The sequence below is a fragment of the Falco biarmicus genome, chromosome 9 (assembly GCF_023638135.1).
Source record: "Falco biarmicus isolate bFalBia1 chromosome 9, bFalBia1.pri, whole genome shotgun sequence".
Taxonomy (NCBI): domain Eukaryota; kingdom Metazoa; phylum Chordata; class Aves; order Falconiformes; family Falconidae; genus Falco; species Falco biarmicus.
The window spans coordinates 32,099,281-32,124,397 of record NC_079296.1 but is presented as its reverse complement, the minus strand read 5'-3'; the positions used below and the strand labels follow the sequence as shown (position 1 = coordinate 32,124,397).

At 41.6% G+C, this 25,117-nt stretch overlaps 1 protein-coding gene across 7 annotated transcripts in view; it reads left to right on the top strand.

The window, feature by feature from the left end:
• WDFY4 (WDFY family member 4) overlaps positions 1-25,117 on the top strand; it is a 144,870-nt gene that overhangs the window by 6,298 nt on the left and 113,455 nt on the right. For 4 of the 7 annotated variants that reach the window (XM_056352638.1, XM_056352635.1, XM_056352636.1 and 1 more), the window contains 10 exons: positions 557-671; positions 1,266-1,369; positions 2,843-2,989; positions 3,360-3,549; positions 4,662-4,851; positions 13,566-13,738; positions 14,086-14,538; positions 16,151-16,255; positions 17,126-17,316; positions 19,928-20,538. In XM_056352638.1, coding sequence (XP_056208613.1) covers positions 557-671; positions 1,266-1,369; positions 2,843-2,989; positions 3,360-3,549; positions 4,662-4,851; positions 13,566-13,738; positions 14,086-14,538; positions 16,151-16,255; positions 17,126-17,316; positions 19,928-20,538 — 2,279 coding nt within the window. Of the gene's footprint in view, positions 1-556; positions 672-1,265; positions 1,370-2,842; positions 2,990-3,359; positions 3,550-4,661; positions 4,852-13,565; positions 13,739-14,085; positions 14,539-15,285; positions 15,385-16,150; positions 16,256-17,125; positions 17,317-19,927; positions 20,539-25,117 lie in introns of those variants that run through there. The other 3 variants (XM_056352640.1, XM_056352639.1, XM_056352641.1) reach the window with 2 other exon arrangements.

The following is a 25,117-nucleotide window of genomic DNA, read 5'->3' as shown; positions in this document are numbered from 1 at the left end:
ACTGGAAGAGCTCTGTGATGAGTAACTAGTGTTACAACTCTAATGTATAATAACTCTGTAATGTACTAACAAACAAAGGACTGGTTGGGGGAAGCCTTGAGTGTAGTGACTATATAAAAGTAATAGTACCTGATTGTAGGAGGCCAGTTGGGTGCGATAGTATTAGTCTACTGGATTTTTTTTTTTATTTCTGAACATTTTTTCCACAAAGTCAAGGCTAAAAACCATTTAAGAGGGAAACAGTAACAAACAATTAGTGACACAGGGGCTATGACAAACATTTACATTGTTTTGATTGTATTCAAATTAGAAAATGTAACTGTTCTCTAGTAGGTGTATTACATGATTCAAAAAGTAGCTCTGAGTTGACTTCTGTAACTAGAGTCAGGCTCCTGCCTGTCTAGCAAATGCTGCTTAAATGGATTACACTGGCTGGGGAGAGAATTTTGCAGGGGTATGCTAGCTTTATATTTGTTTCTTTATATTTATTAGTACTTCTAAATCTACCAAAGACATGCTGTATCAGAAAGACTTAACAGTTACACTTGGATTTCAGGCCTGGGAGCAGTCTGGTGGAGTAATCATATTCCCCAACATTCAGCTGTTAGCCAGTGAGGTTTCCAAGCTTCTGACAAAAGAAATTAAGAGGAACCTCAATGGCAAACCTGCAGGTAATGATCCACTGGATCCTTTTATTCTGGGAATGTGCTGTCATTCAGATATCCTCTGTGCTTACCATGAGGGAAGTAAGGAGGGGAACAGGAAAACAGTAAGTGTAGCAAGTCAGATTTTTAGTAGGTGGTGAGCTAGCACTGGTTTTAGATGACTGCACTGAAGAACTGGGCTTGTATGTCCTGCTGACCTTGGATTTGGAACTTTTGTAGCTGGAAATGTGTAATACTGCAGCTATGCACTAAAAGAGTAGGCTACACACTGTTCTGAGGAGCTTTCTTTAATGATAAAAATACTTGCTAGCCACACATGGCTTTCCTGGTGGCTGTTGTACATTCTTCACGCTGGTCAGCTGGCAGACTTCATGAACTGAGCTGGTATTCCTAGTGAAGCTTGTCAGTTTGAAACATGTAGTTTACATGAACTGATCTTAACCTGGTGCTGCAGCAAAATCCTTTTATGTCCTTCTCTTCACTTCAGTGGACTCATGCTACTGTAATTTTGTTAAATTTGTCAGATCTTTTAAGAAAGGAGCAATGCAGTATTTTAATATTTCATAAATAAATTAAAGGTTAATATTTTTATGGTAACAGAGCAAGCTCGTCTGGCTTTGGAGCAATTGCTGCAACAGAAAGGGGAAGCAGAAGATGGCCATTTGCTCCTGAAATCAGTGTATCTTCTCTCTCAGACTGACTTGGTAAGAAAAACCCACTGCCCACAAGACTCCTTTGTAGTCATTTCTTTGGTTGGTTGGTTGGTTGGTTGGTTTGGTTTTTTCCTTTTTATTTCAGAGAAGCTGGGTAGCCACCTCAACAGTGGAACACCTAAGTCTCATGTGTGTGTTATCCGCAATGCTTTGTGCTTCAGCATGCCCAAGGTATACAGTCAGGTAGAGGACACACAACCAGGTTTATAGTTCAGGCTTTTCTATGAAGAGGGAAGTGTGTGCTCTTTGCTTTCACATACCCTTTTTATTTTGATCATCAGGCAGCTATTTTTTGTAGCGTTCCTCTGATTAATCTTCCTTCCCTCCCCTCCTTGTGTATCACTGCTCTTCAACCTTTCTTTGTCACTCCAGCTTCCATATCAAAAAGAGGAGTAATAAGGATCTATATGGTAATGTAATGGTTGGATTTTCCATCCTGATAGCCTCTCACTTTGAAGCATTTCAAAACATTTCACAAACTGTACTTGTACAGCCATCTTGAATGCAGACTGGCATCAGCAGTACAGCTTGCTGATGGACATTGTGGGTACATCTATCCCTGACTTTGGGCTGAGCAGTTTCTTATCTTTATCCAGATACGTGAAAATAAAATATTACTGTCAGCTTCTAGTGGACATGTTCTGTGTATAAGGATTTCTATTAAATTATATATAGTTAGTAACAGCATGAAGTTCCTGATGAGGTTTGATTTTTATTTTTTTTTTCACAGATTTAAGACGTTGCTATTTTTTGTGGCTCACACTCAAACTTCATATCACAAACCTCACCTTTCTGTTAAATTTTCTGCTGATTTTTGTTTTGATTATTGTGTGCCAAGCAGGCACACTGGGACTTCTCTGTGAGTTGTGCACAGCCATAGTGAAGATGGGAAGAACCTAAGTGTTGAGAAACATTGTGGAGTTTCTTGCATTTATAAAACCTATAATTAGAAAGGTGTGTGCAGTTGTGCAGTATGTTACAAAAGGAAAGGTGTTATAGCTAAATTGCTGCTGGCTCGGTCAAGGAGCGAATAAAGAATTAATGATTTTAACATACTAGACTTTTGTAGCTGCACAGTATCCCGTGAACTAATGATAAAGGGGACACTGTCTGCCCCTGGACTTACTGCTATGTTAGCTGCTAGTTAATTTGCAAGCCGTATGCTTTATCAGCTGTAGGTTTCCTTGTACAGGACATGGTCAGTATCTCCATCAAAACTGTAGTTCAGCTAGAGTGGGAAGTCCTGGTAATAGCTATGGCAACACATGGTCAGTGTGTTTACTTCTGCCAAGTGGATTTGTACAGCCATTCTATATGATTGCCATGCTTGTGTGCCCTGGAGAACTTGTAAGAGTAAAATGCTCAAGTAGCTCTTTCATCTGCCATGACTACACTCAGTGTGTAGAAACACAAGGAAACTGTGGTCATCTTCTGAAGGAGCTGATTTTTATTTTCCTTACCTAGAGAACTATGTGGAACATAATTGGATCTGGCCTTCCAGCTGCTTTGATGCAGTGCCTGTACCTTTTCTTTACTTTTCCTCTGAAGAAAATCAGTGATTATGGAGACATAAGCGAGGATGACACCCAAACTCAGGACATGGTTGTTCAGGTGAGATGCACCTCTGGGAGCTCATTTGTTCTGAGTACTCAGATGTTCCTTTAGGCTTTTAGCTATGATTGATTCAAACTGCAAAAAAAAAAAAAAAAAAAAAGGACTGAAAACCATTGAACAAGTATCAGGAGCAATATAGAACAATCAGATTTATTTTTAAACATCTTTTTTGTTAAACAAAACAACATGACTTTAAGTGGCAAAAAGTCCATTAAGAATATCCTAGTGGTAGTTTAACTTTTTAATTTCACTGCATCCTTTCTTCTGGCATTAGTATCAAACTATAATCCCCCCCTAATTAATTTTTCTTAATCTCCCAGATATCTGCAGAGGTGTTTATAGTAGTTGATGTTTCTTTGCTTTTCAGATAATGCTTAAGATGTACAGAGAGGAACAAGGTGTAGAGGAACTTCTAGCAGCTGATAAGCTTCAGTCATTAATAATAGCAACTGCTTCACTCTGGGACCAGTGTAGCCACTCATGGAAAGCACCTACAGGCCGTGTGCTGAGAACAATTTCAAAGGCTCAGACAAAAAACAGCATTGTGTACCTTCAAGGTTTGGTTTAGTGATTTGGTTTCTCCTTTCTGTATAGCTCCACTGACAATGATGTCTCAAAAACAGTCTACCTGGGATAGATTTTTATCTTTACATCATCTGGTAGTCAGTCAACTGCAATACACGGGCTCTTGGCTTTCTAGACAGGAGCTTTATGTAGTACTGATAGCCAACTGGAAAATGAAGAGTTTTTTCCACACAAAAATAATAAAATTACAGGCAAGAGCCAATCCCACCTACCACACTAATGTAGGAAAGGACAAGATTTTTGTATGATTCAATGTACGAGCCTAAGATTCATGTGCACTCTAAATATAACGTGAGGGCCAGAGTAGTGGTACCTTTTGGGACAACATCATGATTGGCAGAGGTACATCCTCATTTCTTCCTAAGCTTTATTAAAGGAAGCAATCTTCTTGTTACTAAGAAGTACAAAGGCCAGGAGGCTATATTTCTTAGAAGGAAAAAAAAAAAAAAAATTATAATCCACACTATACTGTCAGTGTTCCTTGTCATGGAGTAACTGCATATAGGTATTTTTATTTTTAAAAATAAAAAATTTGGCTTCCTGAGTGAGACTGAAAGACTGAAGAATAATAGTTCTAAGATTACTGATCTGTTTAGACATTTTGAAGCTGTCCTGGAAGGACTGGCCATCAGATCAGACAAGAAAACTAAGCTTCATTGCTCGGAGCAAGCCTCATTGAGGCAGAATTCATCTGTTAACTTCACATAGAATGTGTGATTGACTTAGTACAAAACAATAAAATATGTCAGCCTCTGCTTACCTTGTATTCAGACAGATGGATTTACTGTATACAAATTTTGGTGAGTGGGTGAGTTGAAGTTTGTACTCCTAAGACTGAATCAGCTGAGAGTTAAGCAAAGAAATGCATGCATGCATACTTTAAAATCAGAAATGTTCTTCATGTGGCCTCTAAAACAGGTGTGACATTCGTATATCCTCTTGATGTTGTTTTTTTTAACCTAGAAAAATTTTGAATAGAGTCCTGTTTTACTGGGAAATACATTTTCAAATGTGCTGGTTTCTTTTTTATTGGTAACTTTGAACTTGTCAGTTCTTAAATACCTGCATTTTTTTTCCCACATAGCTGTGGACTGCATTAAAATAGCTATTCAGAATCTCTTTAAACTGGCTGACAACCTACCTGCCTGTGATGTGTGTGAAGCTGCTAGTATTATCTTGTGCTTTGTGAAAGATTCCTATCCCATATCATCAGCTTTGTTAACAGAGTTCGAGAATAATGATGGATACCAACTCCTGCTAAAAATTTTACTTGGGTAAGTAAAGAGGTTTTAAGTGGGCTTCTAGAGGGTGGTAAAACTTCATTTTCAGAATGCATGGTTGTTTATTCTAAAATATGAATCATGTAGGTAATCCTATGTGGATGCAAAGCCAACAATAAAGACCTTAATATTGATTTTTTTATTACTGTTTTAGGAAGGGAAGTAGTACATAACTTCTTTTAGTGAAACCATAATGGAAATTAATGGTAGGAGAAGTTAGTCTACAGTTGGGATAGGGACTTACCAATCACAAGATGAAGGTTCTTTGTCAATTAATGTAAGAGGGGTTATAGGTCAGATACATTTGTCTTGGTTAAGGTGAACTCTTGATCCAGGAGTGCAGTCAGCACTAGAGACGGAAAGCTGATCTCCTTGCTGTACAAAAAACCCAACCAAACAAAAAACCCCACTCAAACTTATATCTGAAATGGTTATGTTCCTCAGAACTGAGGTGAATATAAACATATCAAGACAAATCCCCACTAGTTATCCTAATCAAAAGTACAAAGTAGAATCCTTTACCCTCCTTGTCTCCTTGCATTGTCTAACCAGACTCTGAGTTTTGCTATGTCAAAACAGTATATTACACTTCCCCAGAAGGACTTTAGGAATTCTGTTTTGGTTTTCTTTAATATCTTTTCTTAATAATTTTCTTTAATATCGTATGAAGAAAGCATTTCCAGATCTTCTCAATCTATTCTTGTTTCCATTCTGGCTTTGCCTTTTCTTGTACTTCTCCAACACCTTGGTGGAGAACTTTGATCCCTGGTCAGTACCTTAGACTGAGGGTGGGTATTCTGTAATTTAGATATAGAGGATTGTAATTTGAATCATGAACCAAAATATATCCATACGTGAGTATGATTTTTATGATTATGGGATAGCACAAAATTATTAACCTACAGTTGGAAAAAGTTATGTCTCTTTCTAGTGGTGTTTTCTGTAGTTACTGTAGATTGTCGAGCTTTCTGTCATAAGCTGTGTTGAGATATATATTTCTGATGAAATTCTAACTATATAAGGGCAGAAATGCCCAGTCTTTATCCGTAAGGGCTATGGCTGCTCCCATCCTTCTTAACTGATGTAACCAGGCTGGAGAGAGAAATAGCATGCAGGTGCTCAAGGCTTCAGATTTGTCTTTCTTTTTAACATATACTGGCAGAAATGGGTTGACAGAGAGCTTCTTTCTTGAATGTGCTGTGTGACCAGATTTCCTTTTCTCTGATGTTCGGAGTTTCTTTTTCAGGTAAAAAGAAGCTTGATTGCAGTCTTTCCCACCAAAATGGATACTAGCATTTGCTCTGCTCCCCCACCCTCCACCCTTTTTTTTTTTTTTTTTTTTTTATTGTTTAGATTAAAGCAGAGCACATTAATTTTGTTTTCCTCTGCCATCAACCCATGCCCAGATGCTGCAGTTTTCCTTAAGAATCGATCCCTCTAAGCAGTATAGACTAGGATGACATGATAAGTAGCTCTGCCTTTTGACAGACTCCCACTTCAGTCTAAACTATGGCAAATCTGGGATTACAGGTCAAACTATCTCCTTATGGAGGAGAGAGATGCCATCTTTATGTCTGATTCACAAAGCTCAGGCTGTCGCAACAGAGGGAAAACCCAGTCACTCATTATGAGTGATCAGCAGACTTTGTTTATTGTGTCTTACAATCATCTTTTATGCCTTGTTATAATTAGCTCATACGTATTACAAAAGTTAAGCTCATTATTGGTTAGTTGCCTAAATACCAAGCCCACCCCTAGTTTCTCTTCCGTAGTTATCTGTTCCCTCCTGCAACATTCTTTACCGACCGCAATCTTCTTGTTATTGTGTAACAAAACCAGCCAAGGACAGTGTATTTTTGCTTTACTTCAGATAAGCTGAGTGCGATGTGCATTTTTTGTCCAGCCAGCTGGACTATATGTGAACTTTTTCAGCTAGCCAGCTATCCACAACTCCCCCGTTTTTATTTTGGGCGACATAGGCTTGGTTGACCATTTTCAGTAACAGCGTTTTAACACAGGAAAATACACAGCTAAGCACTACTAAAACTATTACAATAATGATCAAAAATAATAATCCCGTTTGCAAAATGCCTCCTAGTCTCAACCAATTTCCCAAAGTGTCTAAGCCAAAAAAACCCCCGATATCTTTCTGTACACGCAGGGTGTGGCTGATTAGGTCTTGTATCTCCTTATGTATAGATTTTGAATGATCCTCTAGATCCATGCAACACATCCCATCAAAGTCTTCACATCCATGCCCGTGGGCCAGCAATTACACCTCTTATTGATGATTCAGGATTGTTGCTGAACAAGGATTTCGGTCACTTTCTTCCTAATCGCGTGAAGCTCTAATAAGCGTTTGCTTTTGCTAAACAAATTCACAATTCCCACATTACAACCCTCGCAGTTATGTTTGATAAATCCAAAGTTCACGGTAACACCCTGTTCACCATAACAATACCCATGCCCCACAGTTACAGTTACCACATTTAAGGCAGCTGGAGTGACCAACTGGCCTTGGGTTATGAGATTGTATCTTTGTTGTCAAAAGTTCGAGTTTTTCACGTGTGATCCCCTGTATGTGGGATCGGAACAGATGTCGAATAGGTTCTAGAACAGGGTCTATCGCACGGTGCAGGCGAAGCAGCGTTCTCGCGTCGAGCTCCTCCAGTGTGCTCTACAGCAGGTTTTTATCCAACAGCTGGGAACCCAAATAGTACCTGAATCGGTAGAAATACAGACATAACCACACCCCACATAAATCACCTCCACAGGACGTACCCATTGTCCTGTTTTTGCATCCTTATACAGTACTTTCATGTGTGGTGGCCTGGGAGGTTCTGAGCCAGCGTGGCACCTTATTATAGGCGGCTCATTACTGTCCCCAAATACACACAAATGATTAAGCACAAAAAGAGCCTTTTCTACCCTTTCTCTTACATCCTGAATCTCTTTGAACTTTTCTATATAATGTTTTAGCGTCCCGTTAGCCCGCTCTATGATTGCTTGTCCAGTTGGAGAATGAAGGATTGCAGTAACATGTTTAATATTCCACATTTGCATAAAGCGTTTAAGTGATCCGCTACCATATGCAGGTCCGTTATCAGTTTTAATAATAATAGGCACCCCTAAAAAAGCAAAGCAACTAGTTAAATGCCAGCGCACGTCCCGGACCTTTTCCCCGGGCTGTGGTGTGGCCCATAACATATGGCTATAGGTGTCTATATGGCTATAGGTGTCTATAGCAACATGCACATATTTCAATCGACCGAATGCAGGAACATGAGTAACATCCGTCTGCCAAACATCATTAGACCTTAGTCCTCGCGGGTTGACCCCTCAACCGAGCCCTAAGCCTGAGTTATGGTGACTACATATAGGACAAGCCTTCACAATGGCCCGAGCCTCCTCCATAGTTTGTAGGTTCGTGCCAGCCCCTTTGCGTTTTGATGGAAGATCGAATGGGCTTCTCGGGCTTGACAATGTGGTGCTAATGGGGGTTCAGTAGCGACTGCGACGAGATGATCAGCTCAAGCATTGCCCTCTCCGAGGCCTTCTTCCCACTGATGGCTTCGGATATGGATCACTGCATGCGATTCCGATCTCTGTGTGATTGCAAGCTGCAAGCTCACAAGTAGTTCTGTCAAGCGTTGATTCTTTAAATCACACGCGCTTGCATCTTCAATCCGGCTGACTATGCCAGCAACATAGAGAGAATCTGTGACTACGTTCAGTGGGACATCTCTCCATCTAATAAATGTCCAGACCACTGCGAAGAGTTCTAGCGTCTGTAGGGAATCCTTTGGCTGCACTTGTAGAATTTGGTGTTGCCACCCTTGCTCATCTTTCCACATTATGGCAGTGGTCCTAGAGCGTCGACCCACATCAGTAAAGGCCATAAGAGCATGCGGGATAGGCTGGCTGGATCGCTTCGGCTTAACAATCCAGCCCATGTTCTCCATCCACGACAGGATGGGCAATGGGAGTGGTTTAACTATTATCGCTGCTCCATCGTGGAGTAATGCAGCCTGTAGTCCCTCGGAGTTCTGCAAGTACCACTCCCAGTAGATCTGTCTCATCGGCACCCATATCGTGCCAGGAGGAGTGCCATCCACCTGTAAGATACGACAGTGACCTTTCTTGATCAGCTCCGTCAGCGTAGAAAGTTTTTCTTGTATTGTGCGTCGTGGTTGCAGTGGGGGAGCTATCCATTCCAATACGATGGTGGTGTACTCCCCTTTCTCCCCCGTTTTTATTTTTCGCTGTGTTAGAGCACCCATGAGGTACTGAGTGCCACATAAGATAGTCAAATCGATGGGTAACCCTACAACACGCCGATGCGTGGAGCACGTAGTCACCATTGATGCTATTTGTTGTAATGTTTGTTCTTGCTGTTCAGTAAGCTGTACTGGGGTTGAGGGATCTGTCCCTCTCAACAGGGGGCGTAGTTGATTTAATAGTTTATTGGGGATGCCCACTACAGGTCGGAGCCATTGCAGATCACCGAGCAGTCGTTGGGCGTCGTGAAGGGTTTGGATATCCAGATGGAGTGACAACTTTTGAGGCTGAATTGTTGTATCAGTAATGCACCACCCCAGATACTTCCAGGGGCTTGATTCTTGCACCTTTTTGGGTGCTACTACCAAGCCTCTGTGCTTGAGTTGTTCTGTTAAAACCTGTTTTTGTTGTAAAGAGAAGGGTGTCGGCTGTGCTAACAAGATGTCATCCATATAATGGTAGATTAAAGTCTTAGCCCAGCATTGTCGCAAAGGTTGCAGTGTGGCATCAACATAGAGTTGACACAAGGTGGGCGAATTTCTCATTCCTTGTGAGAGGACCGTCCATTCAAAGCGTTGATCCAGTCCCTCCTGGTTGATCACGGGTAAGGTAAAGGCAAATCTGTGCTTATCATCTTCATGTAAAGCAATTGTGAAAAAGCAGTCTTTCAAATCTACAATGAGTAAATGCCACCCTTCCGGTACCATAGCTGGGTTGGGTAAGCCAGGTTGTAAGGCCCCCATATCATACATCTGTTTGTTTACCGCTCGCAGATCGTGAAGCAATCGATATTTTCCAGACTTTTTCTTGATAACAAAGATGGGGGCATTCCAGGGGCTCGTTGACAGATGCAAATGACCTTGTTGATACTGCTCTTTAACCAGTTCATGCGCCTGTTCTAGGCTTTCCCTTTTTAGCGGCCACTGCTCTATCCACACTGGTTCCTCTGTCTTCCATCGGAGTGGGATCGGGAAAGTCCAAGCAATGGCCGCTCCTAGAAAGGGAGGTCTGAAGTGAGGACCATCCCCATTTGGGCCAAGATATCGCAGCCTATCAAAGCATGCACCCCCTCAGGCAGTGGAATAATCGAGACACAACAATTTATGACTTTGTCAGCTATAGTCCATCGTAGTAGGGGGGATTTGCGAGCGAGGGTCATTCCTCCTACTCCTGCAACTGTAGCATTGGTCGTATGGGTTGGCCAATGCACCGGCCATTTGTGTGCACTGATTATAGAGACATCAGCGCCAGTATCCAACAGCGCAGTAATCGAGAGTGTCTGGTCTCCATACTGCACTGTGACCGATCGCCGTGGTCGTTGACCCAAGCCAATAGTCAATAAAGCCATTTGTCCCGTAGACCCAAAGTTACCTTGTCCTCGAGGTTGTTCTTGCAATGGTTGGAGGGTGCCTGCAAGATGCGGTAGTGGAATCAACTGGGCTATCTTGGTCCCTTTAGGTATAAAGAGTGGGGGAAACAGTGTCTGAGCCATAATATGAGTTTCTCCGTGAAAATCTTTATCAATCAGTCCCACCAAAACATTGAGTCCCAACATGGTGGCTGATGAACGCCCTATGAGTAATGCTCCAACAGCTTGTCCGCTTATACAAATTGGTCCTTGTATGCCAGTAGCAAGTTTTGTAGGCTTTGAGTCCAATAGGGTACAATCTACTGTTGTTGCCGGGTCCAAGCCGAGGCTTCTGCTGGTTGTGGGTTGGAGAGGAAAGGATTTTGTGCTGCTGGGTAAGCAGCCGCTTTTTGTGTCGGCGCGGGGCGGCTCTTCCCGCTGGGTCGCCTGTTTCCCGATCGACGACAAGCAGCTTCGTTGTGAGTGTCTGAGCGGCAGTTTCGACACCATACAGAGTTGGCATTGCAGTCCCGTCTCATGTGTCCGGTGACACCGCAACGGAAGCACCGTAGATGAGATGGGCCGCGGGCATTTGATCGCCCAGCAGAGGCTTGCAAAGGAGCAAGGGCTGCCAAGACCTGACTTTGGGTAGCCTGCGCCTGCTCTTTTAAAGCACTCCCTAGTTCTTTTATTGCCTCGACTAACATAGCCTGGGGCCCGACTGGCACTTGTGCCATTCTTTCTAAAGCTTCTTCTATGGTCCATGTCCCTGGTAGCGTAGCTAGGATGTTACGTGTGGCTGGGTTACAATTCTGTATGGCACACTGCTTTAAAATAGAGCCTTTGAGATAGTCTTGCACCCCAGCTGCCTGTATGGCGTTTGCTACCCGATCGATAAATAACCCAAATGGCTCCTCCCTTCCCTGCTTGATTCCCATATACGAAGGGATTCCTCCAGGTTCCTTTATACGGTCAAGCGCTAGTCTAGCTAGCCTCATCGCCTCCTTCGCCTTATCCGGTCCCATCAGTGCCTGAGCTTCAGTTCGAAAATAGGGTCCTAAACCCATCAGCTCCTGTAGAGTAACCCCATGCAGTGGGTCCCCTGGCTGTCTAACCACTGCTGTCGATTCCTGAAAAGCAGCCTGCCAATGAGCATTAAACAGAAGCTGCTGATGTTGGCTCAAGATTAACTTCATTATACTGCGTATGTCACTCGGGAGTAAGATATTAGTTCCCCAAATATAATCTAACATTTGCCTGGTGGGTTCCCCTTTCAAACCTGACTCACTCACCGTAGCCCTTAGCTGAGTTAATAATTTCCAATCTAAGTTAGTGATAGAAACCGTGATATTCCCCTGCGCATGTGGCTGTGAATACGTGACTGGGAAAGCCTCATGCACGATTCCTGCGGCAAAATCACGTTCACCCTCAAGCATAGCACTTTCTGCTGTCTGCTTCCAGACCTTTTGCCTATTTTGGGCAACCTGAAAACTTTCCACAAAAGGATTCGTACATTCCCTACTCTCTACTGGGTTTTTACGCTCTATTTCCTCGTTTATCTCATCATTCCCCGACGGATGGGCTGAGGGTTTCGAAGAGGGCGGCGACGGGAAGGGCGACTGTTCCCACCTCCCCGCAGTCCCCTGTTGAACCGTCAGCGTACGCACCGAGGGAGGCAACGGGCAATCGGGGGGGGGAGCCGATTCCCCCTGCTGTGTGGCTATTGCAGTCCCGCTTGCAACTCCCAGTCGTTCAGAGGCAGCAGCAGCCGCTCTCTGTTCAGCTCGATGTTGCAAAAGGGCATTGGCGACAGCTTGCCACGGTTTCATCAGTTTTTTGGCAGTTTTATTGTCGGCTATTACTTCGGCAAACAGTGTGTCCCCATAATTACGCCACTCTGCATGCTCGAAAACCGTATCTGGATTCCCAAAATGACCCTTCGCTACCCCATACGCTAATAACCCAGGTAATTCCCTTTTACAATCTATGCCCTGAACGCTCCGCTTTTCTAAAAAGCATTTGAGCAAATCGTATGTCGCTTGTCTCTCCATACCGTCATCAGCGCTGTTGCAGCCTTTGTGAGACTTCGGCGACGCGTGGCCGGCGGGACCCTCTGTAGGTGCTCCCAGGCGCGGGGACTGTTCCCTTTCGCCTCCTGCACTGCTTTCAGGACCGGTACCCGATCTCCGTCGACTCGTGGCTCGCAGGTTCAGCCCTCTCTAGGGTCTCTGTTTGGGGTGCCATTTGTCACGACGGAGGGAAGACACAGTCACTCAATATGAATGATCAGGAGACTTTGTTTATTGTCCCTTACAGTCACCTTTTATGCCTTGTTATAATTAGCTCATACATATTACAAAAGTTAAGCTCATTATTGGTTAGTTGCCTAAATACCAAGCCCACCCCTAGTTTCTCTTCTGTAGTTATCTGTTCCCTCCTGCAACATTCTTTACCGACCACAATCTTCTTGTTATTGTGTAACAAAACCAGCCAAGGACAGTGTATTTTTGCTTTACTTCAGATAAGCTGAGTGTGATGTGCATTTTTGTCCAGCCAGCTGGACTATGTCTATGTGAACTTTTTCAGCTAGCCAGCTATCCACACTCAGGCAATATATTTTTCCCTTCCAAAGGGCTGAGTTTTTTCTGTTACTTATCTCAGTCAGCAAGTTTCTTACCTTGTCAACCATATGCCTGCCTTTTAAGGTGAAGTGTCTGGTTTAATGTTTTGATTTCTCATAAAATTTAAATTTTTACTCCCCAAAACAGGCATTTTTGGATATAATGAATAATTTTAAAAAGTACACTTATCTGGACTAAATTCAAACATTTATCTTCCCTTTCTTCAGAAGACTCCTCAAAATTCTTTTTAAGTTTGAAATTTTTGTTCTAATTCAGAATGTGCTACCATGGTGTGGAGTTACTGTTTGCAAAATGGTTAAAGAAGTCAGAGAAATAAGGCAAAACGACAGTAAAATAGACTGGGGAGGAGTGGGGAGTAAAATGGGTAGCTCCTGTGTGCTCAGTACCTGGTGATATATCCAAAATGTTTTACTAAGGCATGAACATGTGACTCTCCCAAGTTTTGTTCCTAGATGTGAGGGATTGGAGCAAAATGAAGCAGACCCCTATCTGGATGAGATCTTGGACATGCTGACCTGCCTTACAACCTGTGGAAAAACTGAACTGAAAGTTTCTGGCGATATTGTACACCCACAGTTACCGCACTTTGATTTTGAACAGACACGGTCTTCTGGTACAGTGTGTATATATATATTTGTATTTATATGTGGCTATGTAGCAGGTCATAGAAAAGTGAAGCTCTGTTCATTATGTGTTTTAAGATGGAGGAAGAAGTATGAGATGGCATCTTTTCTCTGTGACCTTAATGCTGCAGGAGTCTGACTCTTACCTATTTCAAACTGAACTGATCATGTCAGCTGTAGGGTCTGATCCGAGGCTGAGAACATGCCTCCCAATCACATCCCTCATGTCTGTGACTTCTATTTCCACTTTCAGACATGATTTAACATTATAGTTATTGTGCTTGCAGTCTCAAATAGCGCTGATGTAAAAATGGTCTTACCTGGTTTTATCCCACAGGAATGACAGTGAAAAACCTCCAAGCTTTTCAGGTGTTGCAGTCCATTTTCCAGAAAAGTAATGACCAGCACTTATGTGGAAGAATCTTGGCAGCAATCAGTACCATATGGGCCTGGGATACAGTGAACTTCTTTCTTCTGGAATGGACACTACAACCTATCAACCAGTTTACTGACATAATCCATTTCAAACCACACCAAGTCCAAGTCCAGTTCTTCAGACTGGTGGAGTCCATAGTGCTAGACCTGTCTTATGTCCCCCATGAAATTTTGAAGAAGATTCAGTATTTAATAAAGGAAAACATAGTGCCATTCTGCACCTTGACAGCTCTCCGGTGCCTTCTCAGCATGACCAAGAAGGACCTGTTATTCAGTGACATATTCCGCGACTCTGGGCTCTTAGGCCTACTGCTGGCTGTTTTGAGGAGACAAGCCAAGATCCTCAGGAAGTCAGGTACAACTTAGTGTCATTCACAATGACTGTTGAAGTAGGAAGATCAATGGGAATTAATGAAACCCTTTCTACAGTTAATTTATACATTTTATATACTAAGTAGCTAGGTTTTGTCTTCAAGCCAACTGGCCTAAGTTTATGACATACTAAGTTGGGGGTCATCTCTGAAATCTTAGCTGTTGATTATTCTGTTTGCTAGCCTAAACAGTTCTGGGCTATTCTTCACCAGTGTATGATGAATTATTCTGGAGGGTACCATTCAGCCCACGTTTTTAAACAGGTCTTAATTTGGGGTTCTCTAGGATGCCATCTTGAGAGCAGAGGAAGATTTTTTTCTCAGTGCTTAGTTCCTCTGAAAATAAGACTTAATCCTGAGGAATAATAATGGAAAGCAGTTTCTTGAATTTTGACCATATATTACGTGCAATTACTACCACTCATTGTCATCTGATATAGTTTATTTCCTATTATGAAAACAGGAAGGTGATGGTCCTGGTGTAGTAACTGGAGTACAGCTGACTTAGGGGATAGATTCAGATATTTAAAAGTTTATAACTGCTATTAAAGAAAGATGCATGGTAACATTTTCTGTGCTGTATGAATTAGGAAATGTCTTTAAATTTCAGTGCAATAGTTATTTAGTAAAGGAGGGAGGGACTCACAGTACTAGGTATAACTTCTGATGCAGCAAGCACAATTAAATTATTTATACACATTTATTTCAAACAGCAGAAGGGACATGAATTGCAGAAAATGTTCCAGAGTGCAGATATCCATTACCTGCAAGGATACTTAGATTTGCATTTTTTATACTGGAGAACTAGAGTTTTGTACAAGAGTACTTAGGTAAGGTTTGTCAAGATACATACCAAGGTTCTTGAAAACGTACCTTCTGGTTAGAAGCTGGTGTGTAGGTGCTTTCTTTTGTCTTTGCATCCATTTCACTCTGTGATTTAGATTTTATAGAATGAGTAATTGAATAGCTATGTAATTTGTAAATTTAGACACACAGATGAAGAGGGACTGGAGCAAAGGCACTGTGTGAAGTGATCATTACTTCCCTCTTTTGGTTTCCAGAAACTTAGCCTGCAAACTTCAAGGCTTTTAGATCTAAAAATAACCTACCTTACACTGTCTACTCTTGGAAATGTTTGCCTTTGAATATGCAAGGGGTTTCTGCTCTTCACTTTTAGTTTAGACATTTGAGTACTTCTGTTGCTTAAAATCTCATCACTTCACAGCTCATAATCCATAATTTTCTTTTTAATTGTGTGTGTTTCTACTAAGGATCACTAAACAGGTAACTAACTCCACATCAGTTGAGAAGTGGAGACACTACAATTGCCAATATTGCCTGTGGTTATGCAGAAGATCTGGGCTGCAGGGCATAGAATCAGACCTGTTTTTCCCAATCCCAGACTAGACCCTGATGACAAGACAATGCCCTGTCTGAATTTTTTGCTCATTTTAGGGTTCAAGTAGCCTGTAAGCCATATTTAAGAGAAAACTGGGATCTGCTGGGGAACTGGTTTTGCTTTTTGGTTTAACATATTTTAGCTACAGTTACCTATGTCTTGTATAAATTATATTACAACTTCTAATAAACTGACAGCTGGAATGCATCTGCCTGGTGTGGAAGAAGGCACTGAGAAGGAATTAAATGCTGTGATGTTGAAGATGGTGGCTGCCCTTACAGTGAGGTCTGTGAGGAACACTGGTAAGAAATTACATATAATTGCCTTACCTTTATGGTATTTGGTAGTTAGTGACCACTATGCCTCTTAAGGAGCACCAACAAATTTTCCCACTTTTGTGCTTCAGTGAGAAGTGAAGGAGAAAATTTAGAAATGTAGGGATAACAGATACACCAGGAAGAAATGTGGCAAAGTTGTTCTCATCCTGCATAATGAGCTTTATCCCAGTACCCATCCTGCTTCCCTCATCTGTGTGGATGCTATTGAAATGTTTACATAGAAAAAAACAATCTTACCTTGAAAACAAGACTCTGTCCACAAGTTTTGGGTAATGTTTGTTCATCCAGATTTTTTTCTGTGATATCTATTATTTGAAATCTTGATAGGATCAGACACATGCTGAGTAACGCTCATACATTTAGTATTGCATACCTAAGAGGTGTATGTGTAGGGAATATAGTGAAACATGGTAATACAGAAGTGAACTCTTCTGAATAGTGGAATCCACTCACTTAATTTGCTCATGAATCCTGGAATCATCATGTTTGCAGCATCTTACATGGTGCAAATTATTGTCACAAACTATTAAGCAGTCCCCTTCATAAACTAAGGAGATGTTTAACCTCGATACTCATAAGGCATCTTTTCCTTTTAATTCATTACTGTATTGGGAAACTGTCGCCTATGATGATTAGAAACCATGGTCATCCAATCATTTTAGTTCTAGTTGTTCCTATGCCATTCAGTTTGTGTCATCTTTAGCTTAACCAGCTCTTCTTCTTGCTTCTCCTGCTGTACTATTACTCAAAATATTACTCCAAAACCGAAAATCTATCTGCAGGTACTACAACTGTTATATAACATTTGTTATATGGTACTGTATTTGTCCCCAGTTGTTCTGAAGGACTATGGAATGGTGCCATATATCAAGATATTTTTGGATGATGAGTGCTACAGAAGTGCTACTCTCAGCATCTTGGAGCAGCTATCAGTCATCAACTATGAAGAATATATGAGCATTATTGTAGGGGCCCTCTGTTCTTCTACTCAAGGGGAACTACATCTGAAACTGGACTTGCTGAAGGTAATTTATGTGGCTTCTCTCTTGGTTGTTGTTTTCAAGAAAACTGCTTGGCTTTTGGCAAATGGCTCTTAATCTCACCCCTAGCACTGAATTTTTTCGAAGAAGTGCAGACAGAAAAAGCCATGGGCCAATTTTTGATTCTGGTAAATTGGGCGCTTTGATTTTTAGTAGTGTATGTATGTGTGGTGAACACCTTCACTCAGTATCAGATTGTGAAGTATTTTGAAGACTTAAATAGTAATGAGGGACAGAGAAATGGAAGTGGCAAAGGGCACAGTTGTATGAGCAGTTCACATGTAATATGACAGAGAAAGGGGAAACAAACATGAATAACAGTGGAAGAGATGTGGAGGGAGGATGTGAGAAGAGGTAAAGGAGGAAGACTGGAAGAGGGAGGGTAGGTATGAGATGAACAGCTTGATTCTGGTGAGTTTGAGGCTGAAACTTTGCTGTCCTTAATTTTGTCATCTCTCATATGCACCAATGTAATAGAAAAAGAGATGTGAAATAACGAAAAGGAGTAGTCTTGTGAATGTTTGGAGGAAGAAATCAGCGTTATTCATAGCCTCTGTTGTGTTTATAGAGGGCTTGATCCATAAGTAATGAAGCAGTGGAAGCAATGTGTTTTATTTTGGTTTAGATCATAGGCATCAAACTGAAAAGCAGCAGTGTTGTAAGCACTGATTTAAAGTTTCATTCTACATTCTCGACAAAGCGTGAACTGAATTGAGCTTTCAGCACAATATAGCACCTGATTCTGTGATTAAAAAAACCATGCTACTTTAAAAAAACAAAACCTTGAAAAAGTTTATAGTTTGATTTGAAACAGTAAACTTTAACAGTGTTTGCAGGAAAAGTTGAATATAGTGTCCAAACTAATATGAAAATAAATGCAGCTTTGGTGTCTAATTTTGACAGATGTAACTGTATTAAAGCATAATGTAGGCAAATGAATTTATTATCTACATCCATTGGGACTGTGATTGTGTTACACACAAATTCAGATTGATTTGCTAATATATATTTATCTGTTAAAGCCTGCGCCCAAATGCAATTAACACTGCCATATTCCAGTGTGGCACACGGACAATTATGAGGAATAACAAATAATGGAATGTGAAATAAATTCTGTTAATGATAACTGAATTAGGGGGTTTTCAGCAGACATCAGTTTTATAGATTCAAGACAGAGGAATACTAAGTCACAGGCGATTAAATTCTAACTGAGTTAGAACTGAAGGAAATGTAGTTACTGTTGACCTTCTTTGAAATGTGTTAAAGCCGTCCTGATAACTTCAGCTCTGAGTTATTAAATTTGATCCCTGTTCAGAAGTCTCTGCCTGGTTTGATACATTATCATACAAAATTGAATGACAGTAATAGAGTTCCCCTTCCCCCTCCCCCTCCAGTTCTGCCAACCCTTTCTCATAGTCCTGGATCCTGTTACAGGGAGACATATATGTTAAGAAACCATTCTTCTTCAGCAGGCTGTGAAGTGAAGCTCTTTCATTGGATGTCTATTGGAAAACTTTATATGTAAAAACAGTGCTTTCCAACGTTGGCTTGCAGATAAAGGTACTGCCTCAAATGTGAAAGATCCCTGGTGCCTGAAAGAGCGTCATATTTTCAGAATTAATTGTGCAATAACCCGAAAACCTGGGATGGATTACATTCAAATACTGTAGACTGTTTCCTTGCCAGCTCTTTTTTTTCTCACTAATTTTACTTCTAATACTACAACTCTTAATAACTGTTCTAGATTTGTTTTAAAATAGCAAGCCCATAGCATTCAAAATTTACAAGTGGTATAGGTTAGTTTTTATGCATGCACAGTATTGTCAGGGTGCATTCACGTATAACCTGCTTCAAGCAACAATCTAATGACCTAATCATTTAGCAATCTGACTCTTTATGGCTTTTCCCCTCCAAAGTGTTATGCAAACTTTAAAACAACATCTGCTGAGAAAGGGAATTATTATTGCCTGCCTTAATGACAAAAGCCTGCTGCTTGGTATTCTTTGGGCTATCCTGTGTCACTGCTTTTTTGGAAAGGGTTTGCACAGTCATGTGAGCAAAAGTCCAGTGTGCCTTCCCATGTGTATTCAGGGCTGTAGGAAGACTTGCCTATAGAGAGCTGTGCCACCTTGTCAGTTTCTGTATAAGGTTATTTACAATGGAATCTCTGCTTTCATTTAAGGCAAAGGCAGATTTCTTGAGAGAGTCTGAGAAGACTGATGAAAGAATAGCCAGAGATCTGAAACTACCTCTGGCCAAACTCACTCGGATATGTGATGCAGGAAATTTGATTTCTTTGTTTATTCCTGTAAGCACTATTCTATACCAGTCAGGCTGACTCCATGGGTTGCTCCTGAGGGTGCATTCAAATTTTGATTGAGTCATTGGCTATACGGGAAAAGGGAGAAAGAGAAAAATTGTGCAGTGGTGACCTTTACTTTGACCAACTTCTTTTTTTTCTTTTTTTTTGTTCTTCAAAGAGTGAAATTTCAGTGAAAGAATTTTGGTACAAGCTTGGAATTTTAAAATATTCTAAAGCTTCTTTGTCCCTTGATTTAAGTACTGCTTTTGTCTCCTTTCTTCCTAATGTTTGTAGTCACTCCTGAGGATACTGGAGAATCCCAAGAGTCATTCAGCTTTCAGAACCTGTAGTGGATTCAATGGACTCCTGTCCCTTCTCTCAGACATGGAAGGTGCATTGCAGGACCCTCCCTCTGGACTGTGGACAGCAGTTGGTCAGAATTGCATATTGGAGCTCGTTTTCTACACGCTTCAGGGGATAGCAGCAGCCCTGCACCTGGATCCTGTCAACAGCAACTTCTTCCAGAGGAATGGTCTCTTTGAAAAGATGGCAGAGGATCTTGGGTCACTTGGATGCTTCTGGACACAAGGGGAAAGGCAAATCCCTCTGAGCCTTGAGAAGACAAGGACGTTTGCAGAGTTCTTGGATGCAGCTTTCTGCTCTTCAGAACCTTTCCCAGTGTGGCTAAAGAACTGCATATGGATTCTGAATTTTCTTGATCACATGGTCAAAGGAACACTCCACCTGGAGAGCTACTTCAAGGAGAGAAAGCCAGAGATGGGAGAGGCATCAAGAGATGATCAGGATGAACCCCAGGCTCAAGAAGGGCATCCTGTTGCTTTCAAAAGACGAGGCAGCAAATTACCTGCCTCTGCCTGTAGGCTATGGGGAAACTCTGAAGAGAAGTAAGTTTTTATTTACTGCAGGAAATGTAACAGTAAGACTAGTATCTGCATTTTATATGGTAGTAAACTGAGGTAAGTTATGACATAACTTGCCTAGGACAAACAAATCCATGCCACAGTCTCAACTTCCAGACAACAGAAATCACCTCTTTTCGGAAGGTAAATGATGGTAAACATTTAGGTATTAAGTGTTCATGTGAGCAGTGGGACACACAACCCCAAGTTGCAGAGTTTGTGCTGAAGGGTCTGACACATGCAGTGTGGGAGCAGGAACGGGGTCTAAGGAAAGGGTTACTGGGACTTGAAGCTTGCATTTGCCCCAGTCAGCTTTGGCTTCCTGAATTATGTGGGAAGCTGTTTCCAGTCTCCTGATAACTTAAAAGTACAAACTGTTTTAAATGCTCCCCCATGCTTGTGTCTCAAAGCACACATGTACAGACACACACTCTCACTCATTTACTCATACAGCTGAATCAGAGAAAATTGGAAGAGGAATATTAATGCTGCCTGCCTCATATAATGAAAGATTATATCAAAATACATATCCTTTGCAGGAAGGAAAGCCTACACCAGGAATCAACTGGCTGTAATCAGAAAGATCCTTGTGTTGTTTTGCCGGCTGAGCTGTGAGGCTGTGTGGTAACTGAATGAGTACCACTTGTGGAGAAATTAATCATGTAAATTAGGATCCATTCAGTTCACAGTGTCTGGTTTGGAACAGTTTGGCTTTGGCTCTGGTTGTGAAGGCACAAAAGGAAGCCAGATTAGCTAGATGTGGCTGGAGCGTGTCCAGGACAAGTGTAGGCAAACACAGGAGAAAAACATGTACGGGCAAGCTGTCAATCTTCAGGCCACACAGCCTTTTCCAGCAGCAAATTTTCTGAAAATAAAAATAAGAAATGAAGTTCCCAGAGTTCCTGCAAGCCTGTGGTTCCCCTGATGCAGCTTCCTCTTAACTGTACTCCATGCTCACACTTCCTCCTGAGGAAGGCTTTAGCCTGGTGCTGTGCAACTTGAAAGGAGGAACTTGAGTGCAGTCAGTGTAGGTGGCCTGTGATGCCCAATCCTGCAACATGTAATTAACATCCTTGAAGAGAGCGAAAGAAGGTGATTCTACAGGAGCCTGTGACTAAGACACAGGAAAATCAGTATTTTAACTGGGTAATACTTTAGCCCCTTATGCTGTCCTGTGGTCAGTGATACTGCAAGCCACAGGGAATTGACCCTTCCATTCCTGTCTGCAAAACAACCCTCCGTGTTCCTGCTTCTGTATTAATGTTTGAAACACCTTCTGTGACAGATGGAGTCTCTGTTCTCCCTTTTGCTCCTGTTGATTAGTGATAGCTTTTGCAAGCTGTGTTAACTGAGGCTGATCTCTCTTTGGGAGGGAAGCCCCTCTTCATACACCCCGTAGCAGAATGGCTGCTGCAGCTGCTGTTCCCAGACTTACTGCTGTAATGGCTCTTCAGGTTCTTTGTGGCATCTCATTTTGTTCCCAGACCATCTTTGTCTTATTTTTAAGTAGCAGCCAGTGCAGAGCAAATTTAGGATTCACACCATTATACTGGTAGGGTAGATGAATTGGAATCATGGGGCTGACCGGTTAGCCTTGAGGCAGGAGTGTGAGAGATGGTGCATGGAGACAGCTTTTGTACTAAGACAAGCTAGGAAATGAGAGCCTCATGGAAAACAAAGGAGGCTGCAGATCAGACTTACATAATATTCTTAAAGGGGAGTGAGTGTGCAGTGCTAGCAGGAAAGTTGAAGTGTAGTTCAGTGCTGGTCAGGGACTCTGGATTTTTCCTTCTTTTTCCTTCCTTTTTAACAGTCCTGGAGAGTACTAAACCTGTCAGGCAGTGCTCTAAAATATGAAGACGTCTCCTTATAGTTATGGCAATGTCTTAAGAACTTAATGATTTTATTTGTTTTTTAAAGGATCACTTTATATTATTGTCTTCTGATACTTGCATTTTGTTAGTTCATATTTTACTTCTACTACACATTGTATGGGTTATAAAGTCTCTATATGAGAAATTTTTTTTGGATGTTCAAGTGTTGTGGTTTAACTCGAGCCAACAACCAAGCACCACATAGCACTCATTCAGTCCCCTTGTGTTGGAGAGAATCAGAGGAGTAAAAGTGAGCAAACTCATGGGTTGACACAAAGACAATTTAATAGGTAAAGCAAAAGCTGAGCATATAAGCAAAGCAAAACAAGGAATTCATTGACCACTTCTCAATGGTCAATGGCAGGTGTTCAGCCATCTCCAGGAAAGCAGGGTTTCATAACGCATAAATTACTTGGAAAGACAAATGCCATCATTCCAACTGTCAACCCCCTTTCTCCTCCTCGCCCCAACTTACATACTCAGCATAATGTTCAGTGGTATGGAATATCCCTTTGGCTAATTCGGGTCAGCTGTGCTGGCTGTGTCCCCTTCCCATTTCTTGTGCCACTCCAGCCTTCTTGCGGGCAGGGCCTGAGAAACTGAAAAGTCCTTGACTTAGTATAAACATTACCCAGCAACAACTAAAACCATCAGTATATTGTCAATTTTCAGTATATTTGTCAAATCCAAAATACAGCACTGCACCAGCCACTAAGAAAGTCAGCTCTATCCCACCTGAAACTAGGACAAGAGATAATGATATTTCTTCAGTCTAGGAAGACTGCTGTGTGTTAAGAGAACTGGACACACTGCTTGGTGATGTATTTTTACAGTGCTAGAGATGGAAGTTTTAATTGAATTGAAAGTTTGGGAAGTTAATTGAATACAGTGGCTTAGGCTAAAAATGAACTTGCTCTGAGGAGCACTTTTGCAGCATGAAAACAGACTGAAGTTTCATAGAATCATAGAATTGTTTAGGTTGGAAAAGACCTCTGAGAGAATAAAGTCCAACCGTTAACGCAGCAGCGCCAAGTCTACCACTAACCATGCCCCTAAGCATCACATCTATCTGTGTATTAAATATTTCTAGGGATGGTGATTCTACCACCTCCTTGGGAAGTCTGTTCTGATGTTTGACCATACTTTCAGTGGAAAAAAAATTCCTAATATCCAATCTAAATCTCCCCTGGCACAACTTGAGGCCATTTCCCCTTGCCCTGTCACTTGTTATCTGGCAGAAGAAACCTACACTCCGCCTCCCTACAGCCTCCTTTCAGGCAGTCATAGGGAGTGATAAGGTCCCCCGAGCATCTTTTACTCCAGACTAAACAGCCCCAGTTCCCTCAGCTGCTCCTCATCAGACCTGTGCCCCAGACCTTTCACCAGCTTCGTTGCCCTTCTCTGGACACGCTCCAGCACCTCATGTCTTCTTGAAGTGAGGGGCCCAAAACTGAACACAGTATTTGACGTGCAGCCTCACCAGTGCCCAGTACAGGGGAACAATCACTTCACTAGCACTGCTGCCCACACTGTTTTGGGTGCAAACCAGGATGCTATTGGCCTCCTTGGCCACCTGGGCACACTGCTGGCTCAGATGTTCAGCCAGCCATCAACCAGCATGCCCAGGTCCTGTTCTGCCATGCAGCTTTCTGGCCACAATTTTAAACCTGTTGATTCTAGTGAGCCCGGGTTTTTCACTTTAAAGGTGGTTAGGGGTTTTGGGGGGAGATGGGCATAGAGTGTATTCTCAGTGTGTACTTTTTTCTTGTTTGACACTTAAAAACTCACCCACATTCATGTCATGTATAGGGGTGTATGTGTCCACACTGAAGCCACTACTGAAGTAAGTATTTATATCAGATATGACTTTGGTTCATTATACAGAAAATATTGTAAAGGAGCAATTTCTTTGAAAGGATCTTTCTTCAGGGTGCAGTAAGAATTATTGGTCACTGTGTGGCAGCGTGGTACACATTACTCGCTGCTCTGATGTATCAGATGAGCCTTACTGAAGTACCTAACGTATTATAGCCTTTTTACCCTCCTTTAGGTCCCTTGTAAAAGTGTTTTTGGTTTTGTTTTTTGTTTTTTTTTAATCCTTACTCTTTTACTTGTACTCTTTGTTTTATACAGTCCATAAAGCATATTGTGCTTTATGTTCTCAGTCTAATTATGGCCATGAAATGTTGTCTTTGCTTTTCTCACAAGATCTATTTGGGACAGATGTTATGGACAATGCACATCACAACTCCTGTTCAGAGGTGCACCCAGAAATGCTGATGATCCTTTGAATATTATAAGCCTGCAGTGTCTAAACTAGAGTTACTGCTATGCTAAGGCTTCATCTTTGATATATATATATGACTTCTAGTCTTTATCATGGCATAAGCAGATCTCTGTGGTAACTGATGCCTTGGTTCCTTCCTGTGCCTGAATATACAAAGTTGATATGTGTGAAAATGAAAACTGGTGGGGAAGCACAGATATTTAACTTTCTTTTACTAATTTTGCTGGTTTGGCTTGAAAGTACTGAAATTATTGCCCAAGCAAAGTTACAAGCTACTTGAAAATAGTAAATATAACACTAGTTTTGACCTCATGCAACTGGAGAGGTCCTTCTTGTTGTCTGTTATCTGTACTGCAAATATTTTAAAAGGTAAAGTTTGTTTAAACAGGAGAGTGCACATCTT